Source organism: Physella acuta, unplaced genomic scaffold (genome assembly GCF_028476545.2).
Source record: "Physella acuta isolate Inbredline_101_S28 unplaced genomic scaffold, ASM2847654v3 ptg001149l, whole genome shotgun sequence".
Classification (NCBI taxonomy): Eukaryota; Metazoa; Mollusca; class Gastropoda; family Physidae; genus Physella; species Physella acuta.
In genome coordinates this window covers 223,312-248,021 of record NW_026732666.1, presented here as the reverse complement: position 1 = coordinate 248,021, position 24,710 = coordinate 223,312, and the positions used below count along the sequence as shown (strand labels likewise).

At 31.0% G+C, this 24,710-nt stretch overlaps 1 protein-coding gene and 1 long non-coding RNA gene across 4 annotated transcripts in view; both read left to right on the top strand.

Moving 5' to 3' along the window:
- LOC131956443 (receptor-type tyrosine-protein phosphatase T) overlaps positions 1-24,512 on the top strand; it is a 76,133-nt gene extending 51,621 nt beyond the window's left edge. For all 3 annotated transcript variants that reach the window (XM_059320881.1, XM_059320884.1, XM_059320883.1), the window contains 19 exons: positions 16,503-16,643; positions 16,845-16,956; positions 17,331-17,449; positions 17,918-18,075; positions 18,165-18,252; positions 18,403-18,479; positions 18,593-18,629; positions 18,720-18,817; positions 19,048-19,167; positions 19,621-19,766; positions 19,883-20,018; positions 20,602-20,748; positions 20,953-21,076; positions 21,202-21,275; positions 21,512-21,649; positions 21,880-22,011; positions 22,618-22,751; positions 22,933-23,068; positions 23,325-24,512. In XM_059320881.1, coding sequence (XP_059176864.1) covers positions 16,503-16,643; positions 16,845-16,956; positions 17,331-17,449; positions 17,918-18,075; positions 18,165-18,252; positions 18,403-18,479; positions 18,593-18,629; positions 18,720-18,817; positions 19,048-19,167; positions 19,621-19,766; positions 19,883-20,018; positions 20,602-20,748; positions 20,953-21,076; positions 21,202-21,275; positions 21,512-21,649; positions 21,880-22,011; positions 22,618-22,751; positions 22,933-23,068; positions 23,325-23,489 — 2,282 coding nt within the window. In that variant the 3' untranslated portion in view covers positions 23,490-24,512. The remainder of the gene's footprint in view (positions 1-16,502; positions 16,644-16,844; positions 16,957-17,330; positions 17,450-17,917; positions 18,076-18,164; positions 18,253-18,402; positions 18,480-18,592; positions 18,630-18,719; positions 18,818-19,047; positions 19,168-19,620; positions 19,767-19,882; positions 20,019-20,601; positions 20,749-20,952; positions 21,077-21,201; positions 21,276-21,511; positions 21,650-21,879; positions 22,012-22,617; positions 22,752-22,932; positions 23,069-23,324) is intronic.
- Positions 1,521-6,949, top strand: LOC131956447 (uncharacterized). Its single transcript, XR_009388964.1, has 3 exons — positions 1,521-1,604; positions 2,825-2,894; positions 6,867-6,949. It is a non-coding gene; the product is annotated as an uncharacterized LOC131956447 (long non-coding RNA).
- Positions 24,513-24,710: the final 198 nt, after the last annotated feature.

Genomic DNA, 24,710 nt, shown 5'->3' with positions numbered 1-24,710 from the left:
ACATGTTGATAGTACTAGGGCCCACTTTCTACGATAAATTCTACGTTCGTTTGTTTCCATATTTAGATTTTCTATGTTGAGCATGTCAGATAGTGTACATAACGTATAAATAATAGTTTCAAGGTAAATTTTAACGGATATGTACTTTCGAATCACACATCATGTTTATTGATGTGAAAATGTGTTTATGAATTTGAAAAAAAAAGTGTTTTAACTGTTTGTGTTTAAATTAATAAGTGATGGAAATAAGTTTGCCATTTTCGATTTTTTATAAGTAAAATGCTTTGTTTATAGTAGATATAACACGTTGAATTGATTTTAAAATGTACTTTATGTTACAATTCAATCATTCCACTATAAATAATTTGCTTTTGTTTGTGCTTTTGGGGAAAGTTAAATCTTGTTGTTAAATATTTAAACTTTAAAATGTTATTTCAAAAGTTTTGTGATTATTTAACATTTAAAACTATTTTGTAAGTTTTTATTTAGCATATTCATTTCAACATCGGTTTATCATTCAAAACTCATTAAAACCTGTTGAATACGCATGCGCTAAAGCAATTAATCATCACGGACATATGTTTTAAGTGTTATTTAATCATGAAATATACGCATGCAAGGGCAGTGGCGTAGCGAGGTCGGGTGTCACCCGGTGCGGCACTTAATGGTGTCACCCCCCAGAGGCGTAGCGACCCTTCCCGGGGACAAACTTTCAAGTTTTTGATTTCCACGCCCTCAAACTTTCGAGTTGCACCCCCCCCCCCCCACCTCAAGTTTTTCTCTATATGTTTTGCTACTTTTTTGCCTTGGTGTCTCCCCGCTAAATGGTGTCACCCGGTGCGGTCCGCACCCCCCCTTAATACGCCTCTGTGCAAGGGTAAAGTGGGTAAATACCACCTCTCTTAGAACAAAAATTACTTTTAAATAAGCTTCAAGTTTGAAATTGTATTTTTTTTTACTTTGAAACAATATTTATATTTATATTTATTTGTATTTATATTTGTAATTATTAACAAGATAAGCAGAGTAATTAAGACAAAAAGTGGCCAAATGATATTAATTACTGCATATAGTTTCTCATTGTATAACTGGTCAAGCAAAAAAATTCCAAATAGTACAAATAAACTATTTTTAGATCTAAAGTGTTTGTTTCTACTCAGCGATATGTCACTCTAAAAACTTATTAGTATACTCTATGGAGTTGTCGAGTTATTTGTGATCTCCACTGGTTCAAATGTATGACAGTGTCCAACTCATAAAAACGGATTTTCCATCGTATGTAAATAGATGACAAGGGGTTTCCGACTATTTTCTCATAAGAGCATCCGGTTTTGTCATGTTTTCTGATGCTCAACAGTTGAGTCAGTGACATGTGTAACGGTTAAATTAAGATAAAGTTTGTTTTTAGCAATAAGTGGTCATTCTCTATTACAGTTGCTTCGTTTACATTTTAAGACCATACTCAAGTATGCACTAGAGTAAGGGAGATAACGGATCAAGACAAGATGTTTTTACATATTTAAATTCATTAGATGAGCAAACGGGAAGTAAAGTGAATGTTTCACTAGGTCTCGGACCCAGTTGTCATAAAGTATTTACTAAAGGTAAGATTTTTTTGTTTTAATTTACTTTAATTTATCTAGAGTTTAGTAAATTAAACTGAAATTATACCTGAAACAGGGGCGGAACTACAGTACCGCCAGACCCCGCAATGCGGTGGGGCCCACGCCATTTAGGGGCCCTTAGCCGACCACAATAATTTTTTTTATTATTAACAAAATACTTATTATCTTGCATTTTTGACTTGATGGTTGTTTTGTAAAAAGATTCCTGTTGCTGCGGTTGGATTATCTTTCTTCTATAGACACCACACCCACCCTCTTGTATATTCTTTTTCCCTTTGTTTTTTAAGCCGAGTCCTCTTTCTCCTACAATCACACTTATCAAAGTTAAGCAAACGTTCAAACCACTTCCATGACTTAACTCCCTTTTTTAAATAGTCAAATAGGGGTGCTCATAAGCTCCTTTTAATAGATTTGTTCAAAACAAAATAAAAAGCAATTACTTCCTTAATTATTATTTTATAATAAATTACTTACTAAATAATGACATTGTATATAAAGGAGTGTATTTAAAATTAATAATATAGATACAAAAAAAACATAAGAATAAACATAACACGAGACACCATTACTTATACAAAGCTTTCATGTTTTATATTCTCTTTACCACCCAGATATTATGAGGTCTTGTAGCAGAGATAAAAATTAAACTGATTTTCAAAATTCGTAAAAAAAAACAACAGACTAAAGCACTTACTCATATGCCATGATATAATTTGTTTTAATTGAAAAAAAAAACAATTTTATTTTCAAAAAAACAGGCCAGCAATGAGTATCCCATGTTCGTATTTTGTGTTTGTTGCCCCCCCCATATATATATATATATATATATATATATATATATATATATATATATATATATATATATATATATATATATATATATATATATATATATATATATATATATATATATATATATATATATATTTATATATATATATATATATATATATATATATATATATATATATATATATATATATATATATATATATATATTTATATAGGAGGGCCTACAATTTTTTTTTTGCGGGATGGCCCTTTTTTCTAGTTCCGCCACTGACCTGAAATAGCTTAAAATATAAATACCAAGTTTTAAAGAAATCTCACTGTAATCATTAAAAATAAATGCATTATAAATGTGTATAGTTATAATTCTAAACCATCAACTAATTAGCATAATTTGTGTTCACATTCAGGTTACAATGGCCAGACGAGTTAATATTGCTGTTGTAATTATATGTGTTCAAATCATGCATGTGTATTCAGGTAGGCCTACCACGCATATGTTTTATAAGGCAATTATTGAAGAATTATATGGGGTGAATGTTTCTGTCGTCTTGTACTCTCTTAAAGATTTGAGATTTGTTTTATCTAACATTTCCCCCCTATCTTAGTTACATAAGCACATACAAAAGGATTTTGTTTGTATGTGTGTTTTTGTGATGTAAAGAAGGATGAGGCCAGTTAGTAATGTATACACAGAGGCGTATCCAGGTTTTCCGTGTAGGGGGATCGAAAATAGCAAAAAAGGCGCCTAATTTGTAATATCTTATATATATATATATATATATATATATATATATATATATATATATATATATATATATATATATATATATCTTTTATATATATATATTAGATGTATGTTAGTACTTCGCTATGATGTAAAATAAATTTAAAGTAGCACTCTGATGAAATTTAAAAAAAAAACACGCAATGTAGGCCGACAAAACAAAAGAAAAATTCATTTATATATATATATATATATATATATATATATATATATATATATATATATATATATATATATATATATATATATATATCTGTTTCGTAATCCTTGTAAAAAAATTAAATTATATAATAATTCCTGGGACATTTATTACGACAAGCGAAAAGGGGAAATAATCAATATCTTGATATTAATATGTAGCTACTGACTTTTTGTGTTCTTTAGAGATAATTTTTTAACATAATGAGTAGGTATGGGTTAGATCACTGTATTGCTCACACACCTTTTACTGGTAATTGCAAAAACAATATTCACGTTTCAAAAGCTATGGTACTTTGGTACATTATTACGCGTTTTCCCAAATGTACTTAACAGATCAGTTGTAGGTGGGTTGGGGGGGGGGGGGGGAGGAGGGGGTTCAACTTCATTCATCACTGTCCAGTCACTTTAGGTCAATTATCCAACCCAGCGTATACCTAGGTGTGACATTAATGTTGCTCTACACAATTGTGGTGGTTAGGTGTGGGTGGATAACCAACTCAGAGTGAACATAGCGTCAGTTTTTAGATGACTTTTCTAAACATAGAGGTCATCCATAATTGACGTCACGCTTTTTTTGACGATTTTGACCTCCCCCCTCCCCTCCGTCACACGTCGTCACAAAAAGCTAGACCCCCCCCCCCACTAAAATGACGTCACACCTCAGCCTACAACCCCCCTCAAAATTGAATTGAACTTTTTTAAACAGCTATATTTTTCCAAAATTTTGTCTGAACTCTGTCAAAATAGAATAATTTTAATCAATTGTTATTTCAATTTATTAAGACAGTTTTCTAAAACGCAAAATATTGTCTAAAATTCGTTTTCTAACATTGCTTTTTTATAATGCATATGTGTGACGTCGCACCATCTGACCCCCCCCCCCCCCCCTCATCACACCGTCACAAAATTACGGACCCCCCCCCACTCCCCCATACGAGTGAGACGTCATTTATGGACGACCCCATACATATTCAATTACGCATGTATACTGATTCAATAAATAGATTTATATAAGTAGCGGATAATTAACTGTGCGATCAGTGTTAGTTTAAATTGAGTTGTTGTTTTTTTTAAACAAAATATAGCATTATTCAAATATAATATAGATCTAGATCTAGTAAACTATAATAATAATTAATAGAAAGTTGATACTGTTTCATATAATTTGTAATCTTAATCAAACTGTCTTAATACTACTACTTCATCGTGATGACGCTGTTGACCTTGTCAAAATTGCCCCACCGCTACGCAGTTTGCCCATAAGTAAATTTAAATAGAAGTGCCACATTAGTTGTATATGTGTCTATATTGTAATTTAAAAAACAATTACACGATTTAGACTGTATATATAAAGAAATTAATGTAATTATGTGTGAAGTTTTATATGTAACATTTTGTAACTCAATTATTCGTAAGCAAATACATTATACAGTTGCCTTAAACTTAACACCCCTCTTGCCAAGTGGTACTAACCGTTGAGGTATTTTAAACATTGCAATGCATCGTAATGGTTATTTTTAGAATGACAAACTGATACAGCTGCTAATACGTATTGTAAACGTTGACTCTACTGGTCTTTTACTGTTATAATTAATTGCTGCATGTAATAAATCTTGTGATTTGCATAGATGTGCCGACCAAAGATAATGTTTTAACAAATATCAATGTTTAAAAATTTGAGTTTAAAAAGTTTCCAAAAAGGCGCCACTTTGCTAAAAATGGCCAGAGGGGGAGCGCCCGCTCCCCCTGCTCCCCTCCTGCGAACGCTACTGTGTATACATAGCTTGCCGTATATTTGACTTGTGTGCGCGTTTTGTGATTTTTAAGTATCAATTATTTTAGCCTGCATGATTGGTAGTTGGAATTAATGGGTTATTTTTATTTCATAATTTGTTTGATATTTTACATTACAACTATTGATTAGAATATAAAATTAGAATATTAGTATTACGGAAGATTTGTTCCACAAATTTTTACTTTCTCATATACAGAGTATAGAGGAAGTATTGTAATCGTGCTAAAAAAATCGCACGAAATTTTGACAGTTTTCATCGTTTTACACCTCAGTACTTCATCATATATGGAGTATAAGGTCTTATTTTAATCGGGCAAAAATAATAAATGTAGATGTATCAAAATTTCAGCGTTCTATGCGTAATCGAGTCGGAAAAACTGGGCTTTGCAATTATGTTCGTATTTCTGTGTGTGTGTGTGTGTGTCTGTAAACTTGAGTACCGTTACAGCTAGGTTGATGAAAGGGCATATACAAGTATTATATCAAATTTATAGTTCAGCATTAATTTTCCAGCGATTTCCGGTAACCGGAATTAGAACTTATTCTACTTCTGGTTTTTTTAAAAGCCTATAACTTAACTACTATTTCAGATAGTAAAACTAAATTTCACGTATCAGTGTAAGATTTAATTCTTTGCCTTCTGGCAAATTAAAAGTTATTTACGTTGAACGGAAGTAGTAATGTTTGCTATTTCCGATTTCTCAAAAAAAAAAACACATGTAAATTTATAAAGTACAATATTATCCGGCACTATTATACACCGATTGTTTGGCATACCTTGGTGCGCAATTATTTCTTCTACGAGATTCTATTCTATTTTTTAAAAGTTTAAGTAATTAAAATGGATTAAACTGATGTCTATATCCCAAGTTCCCATTATCCGTCGTGTTATATTCGAGAAAGTTTAGGGGAGATCAATCCCAGTTTTATTTCATTTAACGTTACAAAGAATACACGATTGAGACAAATACTTTAAAAAAAGACTGTAGAAATTCAAAGTTAACTGAAAGGCAAAACTTTAAATGCCTGGCAATATTTCTGGTCGTGTTTTGAACATGGACGCTTCTCTCTTGTCAGCTTACTCTTACATTTATAGTTTTTTCTATCGTTGTACAATTTACCTTTTTTGTTTGCTAAACCATTACACTTTTTTTACTAACAACAAAAATAATTCATTCAAAAGCCGTTTATCTGTTATTTGAAGAAACTACACTAAGATCGGTTTAGGTCAGAATATTGTGTTTCTTTGAACCAGTTACTTCTGTTTATTGAATCTTTTGATTGTAATATGTTGGTTTCATATTTTGAACACTGTTACATTACATTCTAGTGGCATGCATTCTTTATGAAGCATATCTTCTTAAAAGAGCGTTACACGGTTTTCGATTGTAGTTTAATTATTTCGATGAATTGTTGAGCAATGTTTTTTTGCTACCAAAGCCTGAAGTCGGCTGTTTCTCGGACAGATTGGCGAGGTTGTAAAGTGGCCAAAATGTCTGGTTAAAGTCCAATTCTTTTAAACCTACACATACTGATACATTTAATATATCGATATACAATATGTATATTTTTTTATACTCTCGGTAGCCACAACGGTTAAGCCTGACCTATTAACACCATTTATAACCAAAAAAAATTAGTCTTATATTGATATTTTAATATATCAAAGCATGTGATGTTGGATGGTTTGGCCAAGACTGTAAGCTCCAGTGCCACTGTACAAACAACACTTGTACAGACGACAGTACCTGCATCAATGGGTCAAGGTGTGACAGTGAATGGTTTGGTCCTGCTTGTCAGTATCGTAAGTATATTTAGTTATCTCTAATTAAATGACACATTACAATGTATGTAATAAAAAGTTAAGATGATCCTTAAGAAAGGCCGGTTTATTAGCCATAACAATTCAATTGTTTATTATTATAATCGGTTTTAGAATAAAACAATGTATGCGTAGCATTCAGCTATTAATATAATTATAGACACAGCGTTAAACAAATATAACCAAAAGCTAATATTGCATTGAAACATATTAAACATTGCAAGTTGCAAAAATTAACTCACAGAGAGTGATCTTTATTTAAAGCATGCAGACTCGTGATCATTTGCCCTGACCTATGACTTAGGTTCATTTCAGCTTCTTACGTATGTACATACGCACTACAAAATTATCACGGCCATAGCTTATACAATTAAAAGAAGAAAAAATTATGATGCTTAACCTTAAGAAATTTTGCTAATGCCGGTCTAATAGCCATAACATTTCGATTGTTTATTATTATAATTATATTATTATAATCGGTTTTAGAATAAAACAATGTTTGCTTAGCACTCAGCTATTGATATAATTATAGACACAGCGTTAATCAAATATAGCCAAAAGCTAATAATGCATTGAAACGCATTAAACATTGCAAGTTACAAAAATTAACTCACAGATTAGCGAGATCTTCATTTAAAGCATGCAGACTCGTGATCCTTTGCCCTGACCTATGACTTAGGTTCATTTCAGCTTCTTACACACTGCAAAATTATTACGGCCATAGCAAATCATTTGTGTCTTGCTATTAGCATTCTTTAAAAAAAAAACACCAAGAACAGCTGAAATATGCTTTATAAATTTCCTCTACTTCTTGAGATTGTCAATCATTATACGACTAGTGTTGTACTCCCATGAGTCACTAGATGAGTGGTATCTTATTAATGACAAGCAATAATGATTCAATTTTGAACCTTATGTTTACATTGTACATTAATATTTGCAGCCTAACTGCTTAGTTACTCATTCTCCTCAAAACTTCATTTACATCAGTACCTGATATCAATGCTATGTCACATAAAATTTGAGTTAATTTGATGCTTATTTTTTAAAGAATTAAACATTTTCCTGTATAAAGTACTAATTTTATTTTGAGATCACACACAGCTCTGGTAATTTACTTGGTGCTCAATCCTTTTAGGCATTAAATTTTATACTATTAACAATGTTATAGTTTTTAAAATTTAATAATAATTGTTTTTATTACATACTTTTATGGGGATATGCACATTTTTTTCTATTTTTTACAATTTAAGATCTAAAGCATTTTGAATACTTTTATTATGTTTGGCACATGAAAGTAAGTACTAAACAGCAAAAAAAAGGTAGAAAACAATTTTGGTTGTCATGGGAACACAAAAGACGGTCCTAGGTGCTTTGACCACAGGTGCTTTGACCATAGGGGGTTTGACAATAGGGGGTTTGACCACAGCGGAGATTTGACCATAGGGGGTTTGACCATAAGGGCTTTGACCACAACGGGGCTTTGACCACACAGGGGTGTTAACCATAATATATAGATTTCAAAATAGAAATTATAAATAGTTAATTTTAATTTGTGATACAATAAATACGACTTCATACATGTTTCCTGAGAGCTAAATAATAATTAGAAATAAACATGTACTAAAAAAAGTCAAGAACAATATTTTAGTCTCCACATAAAGGCTGGTACTAGGCCACATAGATTTATCTAATATATAAAGCTCAATTCTGTATGTTTGTAAGTAAAATGTTTGTCGTGTATTACAATGGAATATAAGAAAAAAACAAAAAAATCAATACGTCGATGGATTCAAGTATTAGATTATTAAAGTGCTCATGGTCTAAATCTATGATTTAAAAATTACTATTGAAAGTCTTTAAAAACAGTTTTCATTTTATATACTTAGAATAATAATTTTCAATTAGGAACATTACATAAAATTTAAAAAAAAAGTGTATCAACGTTTATAAAATTTCTAAAATTGAGTCTGAAATGTATTTGCATTTTGTCCTTTAGTTCTCATAACGTCCCTTGATTTGGAAAACACAGTTACTTCCCTTAAAAAAAAACCCCATTAAATCGGGGGAAGAAAGAATTTATTTTTTATTACTTTGTTTTGGTGTTAGGAAAAACAATAATTAGTGCGGGGATTGATTAAGTGCACTGTCGTTGGTATTTTTAATACTGCCTTTTATTTATTCTATACACTGAACATACTGTTTACTAATTATTTTTAAAATCAATAACATTTAATCCTATATGTTTATTTCTTTCGATTTACGGATAAGCTTGGAGTATTATAATTTTGTTCACTAAATTGAAACAGGCGCGTCCGCCGGCGCCCCTGCACGGTTCGATTTGGCGCCCTGGGCTACCATGTGAGCGCTATGCTGCATAATTTTGTTTTAAACAGTGCGATAGACTTTGGATAAGAAAGGTTACTATAGTCTTTATGTTAATCAAATCCGGGCGTCCTCCGGCACCCCGACAAGGTGCTATTTGGCGCCCCGGGCCTTCCCGTGTTTGCAATGGTACCTACGTTCGCGTAAGTGAGTTCAAAAGACTATGAATAAGTTGGGTACTATAGTCGTTTACTAAGTTGAATCAGGCGGTTACGCCGCACGTCGTCATGGTGCGATTTGGCGCCCCGGGCTAGACTGTGGACACTTTGAGTTTATATTTGCGTTTGTGTTTTCTGTGTGTTTGAGTTTTGGTTTGCGTTTGTGGTTGTGTTTGCGTTTGGATTTGTGTTTGGGTTTTTTCGTTTGCTTTTTTTCTTTGCGTTTGTGTTTTCTTTGTGTTTGTGTTTGCGTTTGTTTTTGTGTTTTAGCTTGTGTTTGTATTTGTATTTGCGTTATGTTTGCGTGAGATTTGTTGGTGTGTTTTGGTTTCGTTTGGTTGTGGTTGGGTTTGTGCTTGCGTTTGGATTTGTTTTTGTTTACTTTTTTGTTTGCGTTAGTGTTTGTGTTTTCTTTGTGTTTATTGTTGGGTTTGTCTTTGCGTTTGTTTTTGTGTTTTCGTTTGTGTTTGTGTTTGTTTTGTGTTAGTGTTATGTTTGCGTTTTTTGTGTTTTTTTTTTTTGTTGGTTGTGCTTAGGGTGGGCAATGCCGGGTAAATGCTGATTACTAAACACACAAGTTATGGTCCATTACAGATACGTCTTTTAGAGATGCCAGTGCAGGGCATGGCTGGGACGGCTAGTTTTAAATATAAATGGAACACAAATAATGCGACATACAACAAGTTTCACAAAAAATAATGCAGATGTACTTGAAAATACATAGCATATATGAAGGATAAAAAAATATGCCAACAGTATAGTCAAAGAACTAATACTTGTATGGTTAACTAAACGACAGATGGATTAACATATTATTACATCCTGCCGCAATTTAAAATATAATTACACAACTTTTAAAATTAATCCTTATCATATATGGACAAAGCGCTTGTTATCAAACGCCAGCATTGGACGAACCACCTGAGATCAAAGACCCTATGTGGACAAAACACCTATAGTCAAAGCCGAAAACAACGCTTGTGATCAAACACCCGTTGACAAACCACCTGTGATCAAAGACCTTCTGCTGAAAAAACACCTGTGGTCAAACCACCTATGGTCAAAGTCCTTATGGTCAAAGCCCCGCTGTGGTCAAACCACCTATGGTTTAACCCCCTATGTTCAAAGCACCTGTGGTCAATGGTCAGCGCACCAAAACACCTCCGCATTTTTTCAGTACTTTTAAAAATGCTAAGGCTTTTTTATTTATGCACCTATACAAATAAAATTTAAACTGCTTATATTTCAGTATATATTAAAACTTATGTCACGATAACTTTTTGAAATAGCTACTAGTAAGAATTTTACATAGTATTTTTTTTTAGTATTTTAAAGTTTCGTGACAAAAGTTGTATTTTTGTTTGAAGAACAATTACTAAAAATATGGTGGGCATTGTTTAATAAATATAAAATTAGTAGGCTTTTTTAGTTAAGTGTTAAAAACAGCCGAAAGTATCGAAAAGTAGGTCACGAAAATACCATTGTAAGCTTTGGGTGTTTCTAAGATAATGGAAATTAAGATTATCAAATAAATGAGAAATACAGCTTTCCAATAATGCCAAATACAATATGATGACGGATATAAAACGTTTCATAGAGAGCCTGAAAGATTTAGAAACATTGATTTTTTTTAATTATTAGGGTCATGCAAATCGTAATTTAAACACATACATTTTTTTTCTTTTAAGTTTTTATTTTCTGAATACGAAATGGACAAAGTATCCAAAAGTGCATGAAACCCATCATGATGAAAAACAAGAAATTTTGTGATTGTTTAACGTGCATATCCCCTTATAAAAATATATACTTTGTTTTCACTTGAATCTAGTCTTGTTTCATATGTATTTAACACACTTAACTTAATAGAAATATGAACTTGTTTTATGTCTACAACTAAACGAATCTTCATTTAGTATCTTAAAAGACAAAGTATTGTTTATTTCTATGACAGTTCGTTAAAGTTAAACCTAATTTTCAAGCGTTAAGTAAAGAAATTTATTAGTAATTGAAAGCGTTTGTCCCGTTTGTTTAGGAATTTTCACTTTAGCTACAATAAAGCCAAGCTTTAGGTGTGCAATAGAACAATATTTAATGAACTCGGCATGATGGTCTTAAAATTCTTTTTTTTTATTGTTTTAGAGAATCTTGCAACAGTTTATACAGCCGAATTGCAATTTGATAATTCACCTCAAGCACAAATAACTGAAGGCCCATGTAATATCGCAGGAGCTAATCAAAGTATTGAAGTCTCCTGGAACATTTCCTACCCTTTCACATTTCTATGGGTACAATTTAAACAAATAAGTAAGTACTGAACACACTGATGCTTAACTACTCCTATATATTTCACCCCAGAGTACCAATCTTACTTTGGCAATGGTTTTTAATAACATAAATCTTAAAATTGTATATGCATTATTTTGGATAATGAAATATTGTATTTGATTGGTTCGAAGTAATAACATATTTACAAGTAAGATAAAAAGGTCTTATTTAAGGCATAAATTATATTGTAAACAACAATTACAATCACTTGCGTATATATAGAATAATTATAATGAAAAAAATCCTAAACAACTAGGCCTTAATTTATTTAAGAAATTGTAAGGTTTCGAAAAATGAATAATGCAAATTTGAAATAAAATTATCACTACGATGGGGTTAAAAGGGTATCTAAACACATTGTTATGTTATAGTTTTGGGGTTTGGTACTAGTAATGTCTAGTCTAGTAATAGTCTAGTCTAGTTATAAACGTTTAAAACAAATTAAATTGAGATTTTCAGAATTTAAATTGACATGTTTCCTATTTTAAGATTTTGTTACTTAAAAACGTGCAGCAACTGTATTAATAATAATAGCACATTTTTTCTCTCTCGAGCTTAAGCAAATGTAACATATTTTTAATGAAAATCTTCAAAACAAAAATTGTATAGTTCATTGTTCTATAAGGGGTTTATTTCTTCTATTTTTTATGTAATATGCGATTTTGTGGTCTACGGAAATGTTATAAATGGTGTACAAGTTGGGCATAATTATAATGTTCAATTTTTAGTAACTTTTTTTTCCATATAGTACTACGTAGAAAACTTTCTCCTCAAAAAACCACATGAGCCTTACGTGAATTCCAAATTTTATTTTATTTAAGCTAATTTTGTGTACAATATCAAATTGATCAATGCAGTGTAAACCTTGTTTTAGCAAATTACTCAAATCTAAGCACCAACACCACTGACGGAAACTCTACGTGTGACTCGATTTACCAATCTGCTATCAGCCAGGACACGATTGAGTTCAGATGTCAGACAACAGTAAATATGACACGTCTAGTTTTGTCTGGGGAAAATGTAAGGAATGTCTGCAATGTTTACGTCAGTGGAGGTAACTATGAATCTAGCTAGGTTTAGCGGAGTATATTATATTGTAAGTTATGAACAGAGGCGTAGCGACCCTTCCCGGCGCCCGGGTACAATCTTTTCGATCTGCCACCCCCCCCCCCCCTCAAGATTTCGATTTGCACCCCCCCCCCTCAAGATTTCGATTTGCACCCCCCCCCCTCAACCTTTCAATTTATTTTTCCAACCCATTTTGGCGTCCCCTAAGGTCGGCGCCATGGTAACTTATGTGCCCCCCCCCCCCTTCGCTAAGATACTGGTTATGAAACAAACTAATAAACGGTCTTCTCCAAATTTAAACAAGTAAAATAAAAAGTATTTATCACAATCTAGGCAGGAATGTTGCAGTTAAACATCCTGCCGTACAAGACAGTACGTATAAAAGCTTTTCTGCTGCTTCAAATGCTGTAGATGGTAATAGAACAAGTGATTTGGGCTATAAATCATGTATGCATACCGAAAACCAGACATCAAAAGGAACATCTCATTACTGGGCAGTTAATTTCAGTGGTGAAGCATACAATGTCAACAGATATGTTTTATACAGTAGGTGGGATTTTAAGACTGATAGTGAGTATTATTTACTTTTTAAAACATTGTAATTACCAAATCTTTTTTGTAAAATATAGGCCATTCACAGTTTTATTTCAATCCACTATATAGGTTAAAGTAATATATCATGACGATCGATATCAATGTATTCGTTTTAAACTGTTTGTACAATAAAATGGAAATAGTTGATTTAATTATTATACGATAAAAATTCAAACTTAAAGCGGTTTCTAAAATATTGATTATACAAATGTTTTTACTTGAATCGGAATTGTTACTGCACTTATAGATGTCTATGCTAGCATAGCCTCACTGCCACCTTAGAAGAACTCATTTTCTTGCACACTGAATATGCAGATTTAAACTGTTTCCCAGAACACGCTGTTTACTCATTTTATTCTGTATTTGTATTTTGTTTTAGCTAAACCTTGTTGTCCTGAAAGAATCAGTGGGTTTACACTAACAAGTTGGAACAACAAAGGTGACCAAGTGTTCACATACACGGTTCCTAAGACACTGGCACTAGTCCACACTGTTGTATCAGGATCACGTGATGTTGCTCTTGTCAACATCACATTAGATGTAGACTTTTTAAACTTTTGTGAGGCAGAGATTTATGGAGGTATGGAACTTACATACAGCAGCACTAAAATAATACACATATTGCTTATGTGTTTGATCAAAACATGATTATATGTTCACTATGTTGGCTTTCAATAATATATTTGAGTGCATATTAAAAAAAGTACTGTTTCTATATTTTACAATTATGATCGTAAGAATAATTTAGTCACACAAAATTATAACATTCTCTAAAGAACAAAATACATGTAACTGTATTTAATGTTGTCGCCTGTATTTCTCCAGTCAATAAATGCCCAGAGAACAAATACGGCCTAGACTGTACTAAAGAATGTAACTGTGTCAACAATGAACAATGTCACGTGGACACTGGTACCTGTCCATCTGGCTGTGCTCCAGGCTACATACTTGAAGGATGCCAGACAGGTTGGAAGAACCAAATATTAAGACACGGCATTGTGTTTTATCATTACAAATTTCCTTTAACTGTTTGATATCATGTTTGTTGTGCTCATTTGATTCACTTAAATGCAATCAAGTGTATTGCATGTAAAATTATATTTAAGAGCGAAGCCTAGGATCATGAGGTGTTGTCTGCCGCACTATAGTTTCCAAATTCAAACGATTATTGTTATGGAGAAACAAAATGTTTAGATACAACGTTAGTTATGATCATTAAACAACATAAATGTACTAAAGTGTATTGTACGTTACTATATTTCAGAATGCAGTGCAGGTACATGGGGTGTTGATTGCCGAAACTCTTGTAGTGTGAACTGCTCTAACATAGACAGCTGTAACCATAAGGACGGCACGTGTGTTGGAGGTTGTGTGGCAGGGTTTAAACCTCCGCTCTGTACTGAAGGTTAAAAAAAAAGTATTCTTATTTTTGTAACAATGTGGGACATATATTTATTTTATTAATGAATTAAACACTTGTAAAATGTGTTTGTTTTTATAATGCGATGAATTTTGATATTTTTCTTCTAACCTAATTTTGGCACAAGGTTTAAATAGAACATTGTGAGATCACTGTACATTTGTATATGTTTTAAGTGGGACCAGTGACCCAAACGTTAAAACAAGCTTGGATTTGGATGTATTATATTTAGGAAAAAAGAAAACCATGTCTTTGTTTAACCACTTCTATAAATTATGACTTCTACTTGTATTACCTCTATAATTTAAAACTTCATTTTTTAGGAAAATTACGCTTGTGTATTTCAGATAATCTGTTCTTTGTTTTGTTACACATTCTTAAAAAATCTAAATTCAGTTCATCGAAGAATTACATGACTACGAATTAGAGCTGAATTTTTCATTGAAATGTCATAATTTATTTTTAAACTTTCATTTTCTTCGACATATTTTAGAATGTTACAATGGAATGTGGGGCATTAACTGTTCTAAAACATGTAACAGCAACTGTATTGAGGACGTGTGTAATTCAATTAACGGGAGTTGCTTGAAAGGATGTAAAGAAGGATACAAGGGACATCAATGTTCAAAAAGTACTTAATATTTCTATTTAAGGCAAATAATGTATAGTACCAGCATTTTCTTCTCGCGTGTAGGCATTCATGTTTACTTTAAAGTATTTAATGACCACATTTTATGTAATTAAAAATTTGTAAACACCGTTGTGTAAACATGTGACATGGACACAATATGCGCTTGGAATTGCAGCTTGAATTGCAAAAACTAATTCATAAATATAAAGGTCTTGTTTTGTTGGGTGCGAGTCAGCTAAACTATGTTGATATTTCATTTTGATTTAAAGTGCTCATAGCAGATGCTCTGTATAATATGCCCCCAAATTAAAAAAAAATGAAAATTACTTTGTCATATTACCTATGTTGGTACCACTAATAATGCAAACAACTTATTCAGTAAGCTTCCTTAGTGACCTTAAACGGTAAAAATTAAGAAACCCTACATATGGAAATATTATGAGGAAATACAACGTAATTAATAAAAATAACAGACCAATCTAGCTTTAAAAAGAGAACACAGTTTTACACTTCATATATTTGACAATAATGTATTCCCATGTTTGAAACCTTAAATGTTTCATACCAATATGATAATTATGGTAAGTATAATATATTGTGAGATATATAAAATCGTGATACTTTTAATTTTATAAATCTATGGTTAGACTAAAATGTCAGCAAATTCAGCACGCGTAATTTTATCTATTTTATAGGCTTATATATATATATATATATATATATATATATATATATATATATATATATATATATATATATATATAATTACGGTTTGATATATTTTTAATTGATCATTGGATTTATGTGAGTAAGTTTAAAAATGTTAAGCTAGGATCATTGAACCGACAATACTTAATAAAGTTAAATGTTATTTGTATTTATTCAGGAATCTTTTATTTTAGAATGTGATAACGGAACTTGGGGCATTGAGTGTAAAAATAACTGTAGTGTAAACTGTTTGACACCGAATAGTTGCAGCCATATCAACGGAGATTGTGTATTTGGATGTAGTGGAGGATACACACTTCAAAACTGTTCACCAAGTTTGTGATTTTTATGATCTGCTAGTTTGAATACTTCAGAATCGGCATTTAAAGTAACATTTAAAAAAAATTTTAAATTAGAGTAATGATTCGTTTTCATGGCTATTATTAATCGACATTGAATAAAAAGCAGTTATAATCTGATAACTGAAGTTCATGTGAAGTCTTTAGTAAATGACCAAACACTTTTTACTCCAACAGCACAAACAGCAAGTGTGACTAAGGACAATGATCTTATAACTATAGTGGCTGTTGTTGTTGCTAGTGTAGTTCTTGTAGCCGCGTGTATTGCTGGTGTGATTATATTTTACAGGTTGGTACCTTGGTAACACTTTTTATAATCTGTTTCCTATCCAAATTAAATATGTTATTGCCATTTATATAAAAACAAATTGCATGTAGGTTAACCCCAACATACTGTAGAGTATTAAACATAGGTATTGTATAAATCATTGCTTTAATAATCTAGACTGTAGGCTTATTGTTTTAAATAAATAATAACACCTGCAACTATTGACAAAAAGTATAATCAAAACTGACAATTAGGTCTATTTACATGTAACATTTGAAATTTGGAACTTTTTTTAGCGATTTAGAATTCAAATGAATGCGTCGATGTAGGCTACCAACTAAACAAAACAGTATTATAAATATTCACAAACCATTCTCTTCTTGGTAATTTATTAGAAAGCGCGCCAAACAAAGACCTAAGACAAGAGAAATTGATCTAGATAAAACAGAGGAGGATAACAGCTGTATGCCTGGCCTTGATAGTGATGAGAATGGTCTCTCAGCTTCTACTACAGGTATAGTAACTGTAGCATTGGAGCTAAATATTATAAGGGGGTAACATTGTGTTGCTTTGCTTAGCATACGATGCATTAATATAGTGTGTTTTTGCTGTTTATCGTTCCATTAGTCTAAATGAAATCCTCAACTGTTGTTATTCATAAAGAAAAACACACGACCTTTTTGCCGCTCCATTCACTCCCTTTCCATCTTCACCAAATGTCCGAACAATGTAATGTCACATTCCTCTACCGATTAATTATTTTTTTTATTACTAATTGAGTTGTTTCCCTTCTTAAAAGAAATAACAGTGTTAGGTTAGTTTTGAGCGAAAGAATTAAGTTGTTTCTCTTCAGAAATAAATTAAATATTTGTTAATGTGTATCGAGCTGTTTAAATATTTAAGAAACTGAACACTTAACTTTGTCTATTACATACTCTTTTTGAAAAATATCCCTACTATGTTTTATGTTCTCTCTATACAGCTCTGTATGAAGAATGGGAAACAACGAAGCAGGTAGTTGATTCTAACAGTGGATACTACAATACGGTTTCTATCCAAGAAGATACTTCCATTCCTGTTGAAGAACTTAATGCGTTTTTGATCACTCATGATAAACTATTCCTTGAACAACAGTTTAAGGTAAATATGATGTAAAAAGCACATTTTGTACAACACTTTTCTAGTTAGGTTTTACGCTTTGATTTTCAGTAAAATTGTGTGTTCACCAGAATCTACCAGCTCCCAAAGATGTTTCAACAAGTGTTGGGTTAAGTGAGTTAAACAAACACAAGAACAGATTTAAGAACATTTGTGCATGTAAGATGTTTTTTTTAAAATAAATCTTTAATTTAAAATTATTAAACTCTAAGCTTTTAGTACAAATATGTTAGTAAATATAGAATAAAGAACTTATTTCTTATTTAAACTTACTGAATGTAAATGTATGGCTACGTGATCATTTCTCAGATGACCACTCTAGAGTTCATCTGGAAATAAACACAAATGAAAATGAAGGAGACTATATTAATGCTTGTTATGTTGAGGTATGCACTATTTAGAGTATTTTAAAACTATTCACATAAAGTGATAAAGCATTCTCTATTTGTATTATATTTTAAAAATTAATAATACAAAATTGTTATATCTGATTTTTCAGGGATATAAAAATGATGAGAGATTTATAGCATCACAAGGTAATTCTTGAGGAATATATTACAATTGTAGATTTCAAATGTGTGTGGTGTGCTTATTGTTTACTTACTTATTCTATTCTTTATTCTTAGGCCCCAATCGTGTGATTTTAAACGACTTTATCAGAATGTTATGGGAACAAAAAGTTGATAAAGTTGTGATGCTGACTAATCTTTTTGAGGAAGGAAAAGTAAAATATGGTTGACTTGTGTTTCAAACCATAACATTTGTGTTATAAACATCAAAATATTTTATAATTTACAAATTCAGAAATAATGTTGTAATATGATTTTCGGCCTACATATTTTCTATATTAAAATTTTCATTTTTTAAATACTTAAATGTTCATTAATCACTATAATAACTCATTGACTAAGAAATTAAATAATTTAATTTTGAAACAAGTATAAATGTTTCTAGCCGAAATGTGAGCAGTACTGGCCAGATGAAGACGAGGCTACATTTGGTCTGATCACAGTCAAACTGACAGTCACTGATGTGTTTGCTGACTACATCATCAGACAATTTATTCTAAGTAAAGTGAGTTAGAGTAACAATACTGTAGTCACATAACCAATATTGTGTTAGATTTATGCAAACTATCCTCAGAAAAGTCATTCAGTTTACAGTATTTTTAAGGATATTTTTGTGCTATGAGATATATTATTACAAAAAGTACCTTATTTGTAATATTAAACACATGGATAAACAATGCAATATTACTTATTGTAGATTACCAAAATTAAATAATAAATCAGCATATTATATATACTATTAACTAACTTGATAAACTAAAATACCGTTACAACATATCAATATATTGTCAATTAAACTGTAAGAAATGGTAATTTATTATCAACTAGAACAGGGGAATAACATTATTACCCCAGTTTGAAATTTAAATAAAAAGTGTCGTATTTCACTATGTTACATTTTAATTATTGTAAAATATTATGATTTGGTTCAATTAAACATTATTTATCCTCTCTACAGAAAGGGCACCCACCACATTCACTTAGGCAATTCCATTTTACATCATGGCCTGACCAAGGTGTTCCATTAACTAAATGGGCTCTTGTAGATTTTGAGCAGAGAGTGGCATCACATCCCACAGCCACACCTATTGTTGTACATTGCAGGTAGAAAAATACAAACAAATCTTTAAATATTTAAATTACCTGTAAGAATTATAATATGTGTATATTAGCACATACTTACGCAAATGTGCCTAATGTTTTTTTTTCCTGATAACCAGTGCTGGTGTGGGACGTACAGGAACCTTCATAGCTCTTCGTCACGTGATGAGAGAAGCAGAGGACACTGGACGAATGGATTTCTTTAAAACTTTAATCAAACTCAGACAGGCCAGAGTCTTGATGATACAGACTGCTGTAAGTTGTATGTTGTGATGGTAAAACTTTAATCAAACTCAGGCAGGCCAGAGTCTTGATGATACAGACTGCTGTAAGTTGTGTGTTGTGTTGGTAAAATTTTAATCAAACTCAGACAGGCCAGAGTCTTGATGATTCAGACTGCTGTAAGTTGTGTTGGAATATTTTTAATCAAACTCAGACAGGCCAGAGTCTTGATGATACATTCTACTGTCAGTTGTGTGTTGTGTTGGTAAAACTTTAATCAAACTCAGATAGGCCAGAGTTTTGATGATGCAGAAAAGTTGTAAGTTGTGCGTTGTTTGTAATGTTTTCAATGTTTTTCGATTTAATTTAATGTGTTGTTTATACATTTAAATTGTAACTCAAGATTTATAAGATTTATAATGTAAAAGCAAGCTTGTATTTCACAGCAAAATTATTTTACACTTTATAAATTTAAATTAGAAGTAACATAATTATAAACAATAAAAGGGAAAAGATTATTTTATTTTTATTAAACTTAAAATGCATCAAATGCTGTTGTTTTGTAGTACAAACAAAGCTGTGTTTTCTGGTCTAGAAATTTTTATTTTGTATTCAGGAACAGTACGAGTTTCTACATAAAGCAGCCTGTGTTGCCTTGGTTTGTATGAAAACAACTGTGGCGTCCTGTGACATTAAAGAAAGAATTAAATTTCTACACACGAAAACAAAGTCTGGTCAAAGTCATATGCAGAAAGAATTTGAGGTTGTTTATGTTATGATTCATTTATAATATTTTTCTTCTGCTGTCGCTGAAAGTAACCAGAGAAATCATTTTTAGCTTGGTATAATATGTTAGTTCTGTGAGGTTATGTATTTTTTTCTATTTTATCCTGAATATAACACATTACTTTTTTTAAATAATCATTAATAACTAATACACTAATCTCACATTAATTTTATCACCCAGGCAGTTTGCAGATTATGTCAAAATGTGGATGATGGTCACAAAGAATCTGATGTAGGTGATGTTTACCAGAACACAAGTACTGCAGTCAAGCAGCAGAAGGACAGAGATACAAGGATTTTACCACGTATGAAACAGCTAATAGGAGTGTACTAGTATAGAGGAAACATGCATTTTTTTTATTAAACCCATCTAAAGAAAAATAAATTATAGGAACTTATTTAAAACATAGATTAAAATATTTCTCCACAGAAAAAATGTACAGAGCACAGCTTGCTAAAGATACAGCTAATACAAGTGACTATATAAATGCTGTTCTAATTCCAGTATGAATTTTTATATAATAAATAGGGAACTATACCAACAATTATACACATCTCCCATCTTAAGTTGTTTTTTCAATATTTTAATTAATATTCTTTTATACTTGATACTTTAAATTACGGTTACTATACATGGAAAAGATAATTTTAGAAAAGACAGTTACGATTTTATCAAACATTCATTTTGCTAGACATTTAAGCTAACGTGTTTAACACTGAAATGTAATTGATCTTTTCAGAGTTTTAGAAAAACTAGACATCAAATTTTAACACAGCTTCCCCTCCCTTCAACTGTGGTTGACTTTTATAGACTGGTAACTCAGTACAGAGTGTCTCTTTCTGTGGCGTTTGATGGGGATGTTCAGTCACAAGATTATGTGTGTGGTTATATGCATTTCATGTAGATTAACTAAATTTGTATGTGGTTGTCTTCCTTTTATTTACTATCATTGAATTTATATATGTGGTATGTGCCTATGTATTTACTTTCACAAAGTTTAATTTGGGATAATTTGACTATAAAAATTATGTGTCTTGCTAGTTGCCTTTTGAAATGTTAACTTATAAAATATTTAATTTATTAGATTTTTTTTGTCTTTTCTAACAGACGATAGGAAATTACATCCCTGTGAATACAACCGAACCATTAAAATGTGAACCTTTTGTGATTTCAACCAGTGAAATCAAGGGAGATAATATCCTGGAAGAGCAGAAACTGACCATCACTAGAACTTCACAGGTAGTTTTACTTCATGCTGCAAATTCTTTTAAACACAACAATATTATTTATCGTGACTTTTGTGTTGCCTTGTAATCTACAAGTAAACCGTTGAAGGTTAAATGCATTTAGTGTTTAGTTTTCACTTTTGAGATTTCATCTGTTAGGTGTTTAAAATAGTTACATTAAATAATAGCCTTGATATATATATATATATATATATATATATATATATATATATATATATATATATATATATATATATATATATATATTTATTTATTTATTTATTTATTTATTTATTTATTTATTTATATATACATATATATATATATATATATATATATATATATATATATATATATATATATATATATATATATAATCAAATTCAAATATTCAAATATATATTTAAAAATTCAACTGCATACACAAATACTTAAATATATATATATATATATATATATATATATATATATATATATATATATATATATATATATATATATATATATATATATATATATATATATATATAAGTATTTGTGTATGCATTTGAATTTGTTAAGTTGATTAAGATTGTTAAATAAAACAAAATGTAATTCATAGTAATGTTTTTTTTTTCAGGAAAATGAGACCCACACAATGACTCATGTAAAAGCTGCTATAAAAGAACTGGATCCGAAAAGACTTTATCAAATTATTCAGAAAGTCAGGTCACAGGCATACAAGTTTAATGGGAGAATTCTGTTCATGTGCAGGTTATTACATTTGTATGTTTTTTAGCCTTCAGGTTAGCAGTACATGTAGTCATTTTTAGCTACTTGGGATAAATTAAAAGAACACTAGCAGAAAAAATACAACTACTTGTTAAAAATTAGCTAATTACAGCTTATGAGATGTTTTACAACAACAGAAATAATTTTGTGTTGACTTGTTTAGTGATGGAGCAGAATGGAGTGGTTTGGCAAGTGTTCTCACACTGTTGTTGGATAGAATGGACCACGACCAGCGTCTAACTGTTCCACTTGTTGTTGGTGCTATCAAGAGTGTACGGCCGGAAGTTATTGCATCATTGGTAAATATTTTGAAGTCTATTCATTTTTTAAAAGCAATTATTTTACAAATGTAAAATAAAATAAAAACGTATACTTTGTGTAAATATAAAATACATTAAGCAAATGCATCAGAAACATTTTAAGGCTATAAATATTACTTTACTAAACACGTACCTGGAAATAAATAAATGTAAATAATGTTGAAATAATTCTTTAAATAATTGTATACTGTGATTTTTTTTTAGTTTGGATCAAATAAATATTTAATTTCCACAGAGTCAGTATGAAGTGTTGTATAAAGTGTTGGAGAGATACCATGAGATGACATCTTCATACAACAATGTTTGTGATGTCAGGATTGTGCCAATTATTCAGACAAGTGAGAATGGACCACATGAAGACTCTGTGTATGCCAACAGCGATGTAACATCAGCTGTTTGAGCTATTGTTTTTATTGTTTATTATAAATTACTTAAAGAATGCTACTTATAAAATCAAGAGACATTATAGACAGTTATTATATATAGTAATAAACCGGGAGTGATCTCCCCTAAACTTTCTCTAATATTCTTATATAAAACAACAGGGGATGGGAACTCGGGATATAGTTATGATTTTTAATCCATTTTAAATACTTAAACTTTTTAGAATAGAATCTCATAGAATCGCAATATTATTACTACTTTATAAATTTACATTCGTTTTTTGAGAAATTGGAAATAGCGTAAATTAGTAGTTCCGATCAACGGAAAATACTCAAAATTTGACAGAAGGTAGAGAATTAGATATTTTACTTACATGTGAAATTTCATCTATCTGAAATAGTACTCAAGTTATAGGCTTTTGAAAAATTCAAAGTAGAAAAAGTACCACTTCCGGTTATCGGAAATCACTCAAAAGTTGATACGGATCTACGATTTTGATAAAATACTCAAGTTAACGTGTTTACACACATACACACACACACACAGAGACAGACATACGGACAAGATTGAAAAATTATGTTTTTCCGTATCAGTTAGGTGTAAAACGTCGAGATTTGTAAAACTCTCGATTTTTTTTTGCACGATTACAAGACTTTCTCTATACATCGTATATTCGAGACAGTAAAAATTATGAAACTGGTAAAGTCTATATAACATCATTTATTCATGTTAGGTTTTCATTCTGCTTAGGTTTGAAATAATGAGGTAAATATTTGTAAAATAAAAGCGTGTTGATCGGAAATTCTAAAATTAAAGAAAAAATAAAAACTAGATATAAATCTATATAGGCCTATTTATGCTACATGTTTGCAATGTAATAACATGTATTTAATAGTGTGCTCAGTTATATTGCAAAGGATGCATTTAGTGCACATAACTCGGTACATTGTTGTAAGTATCCTTTTCATGTTTTTACATTTTTATTATTTTTTTGGTATCATGTACTATGGAATAGGCAGGGTTGTGTTGGGGGGGGGGGGGGGAGGGAAGTTAATCCCAAACCCCACCTCTTACGATCAATCATGTAATAGTACACTTCTAGAATGAAGCCACAACTATTAATTATGCCGAGGTCACAGAAACAAGTTAACTCTACTTCACTTGCCCAATAAACCGTCAGGTTTGAAAGGGAAACTTTTTATTAATGGCCGCTGGCTTGTGTTACTCTCAAAAATTA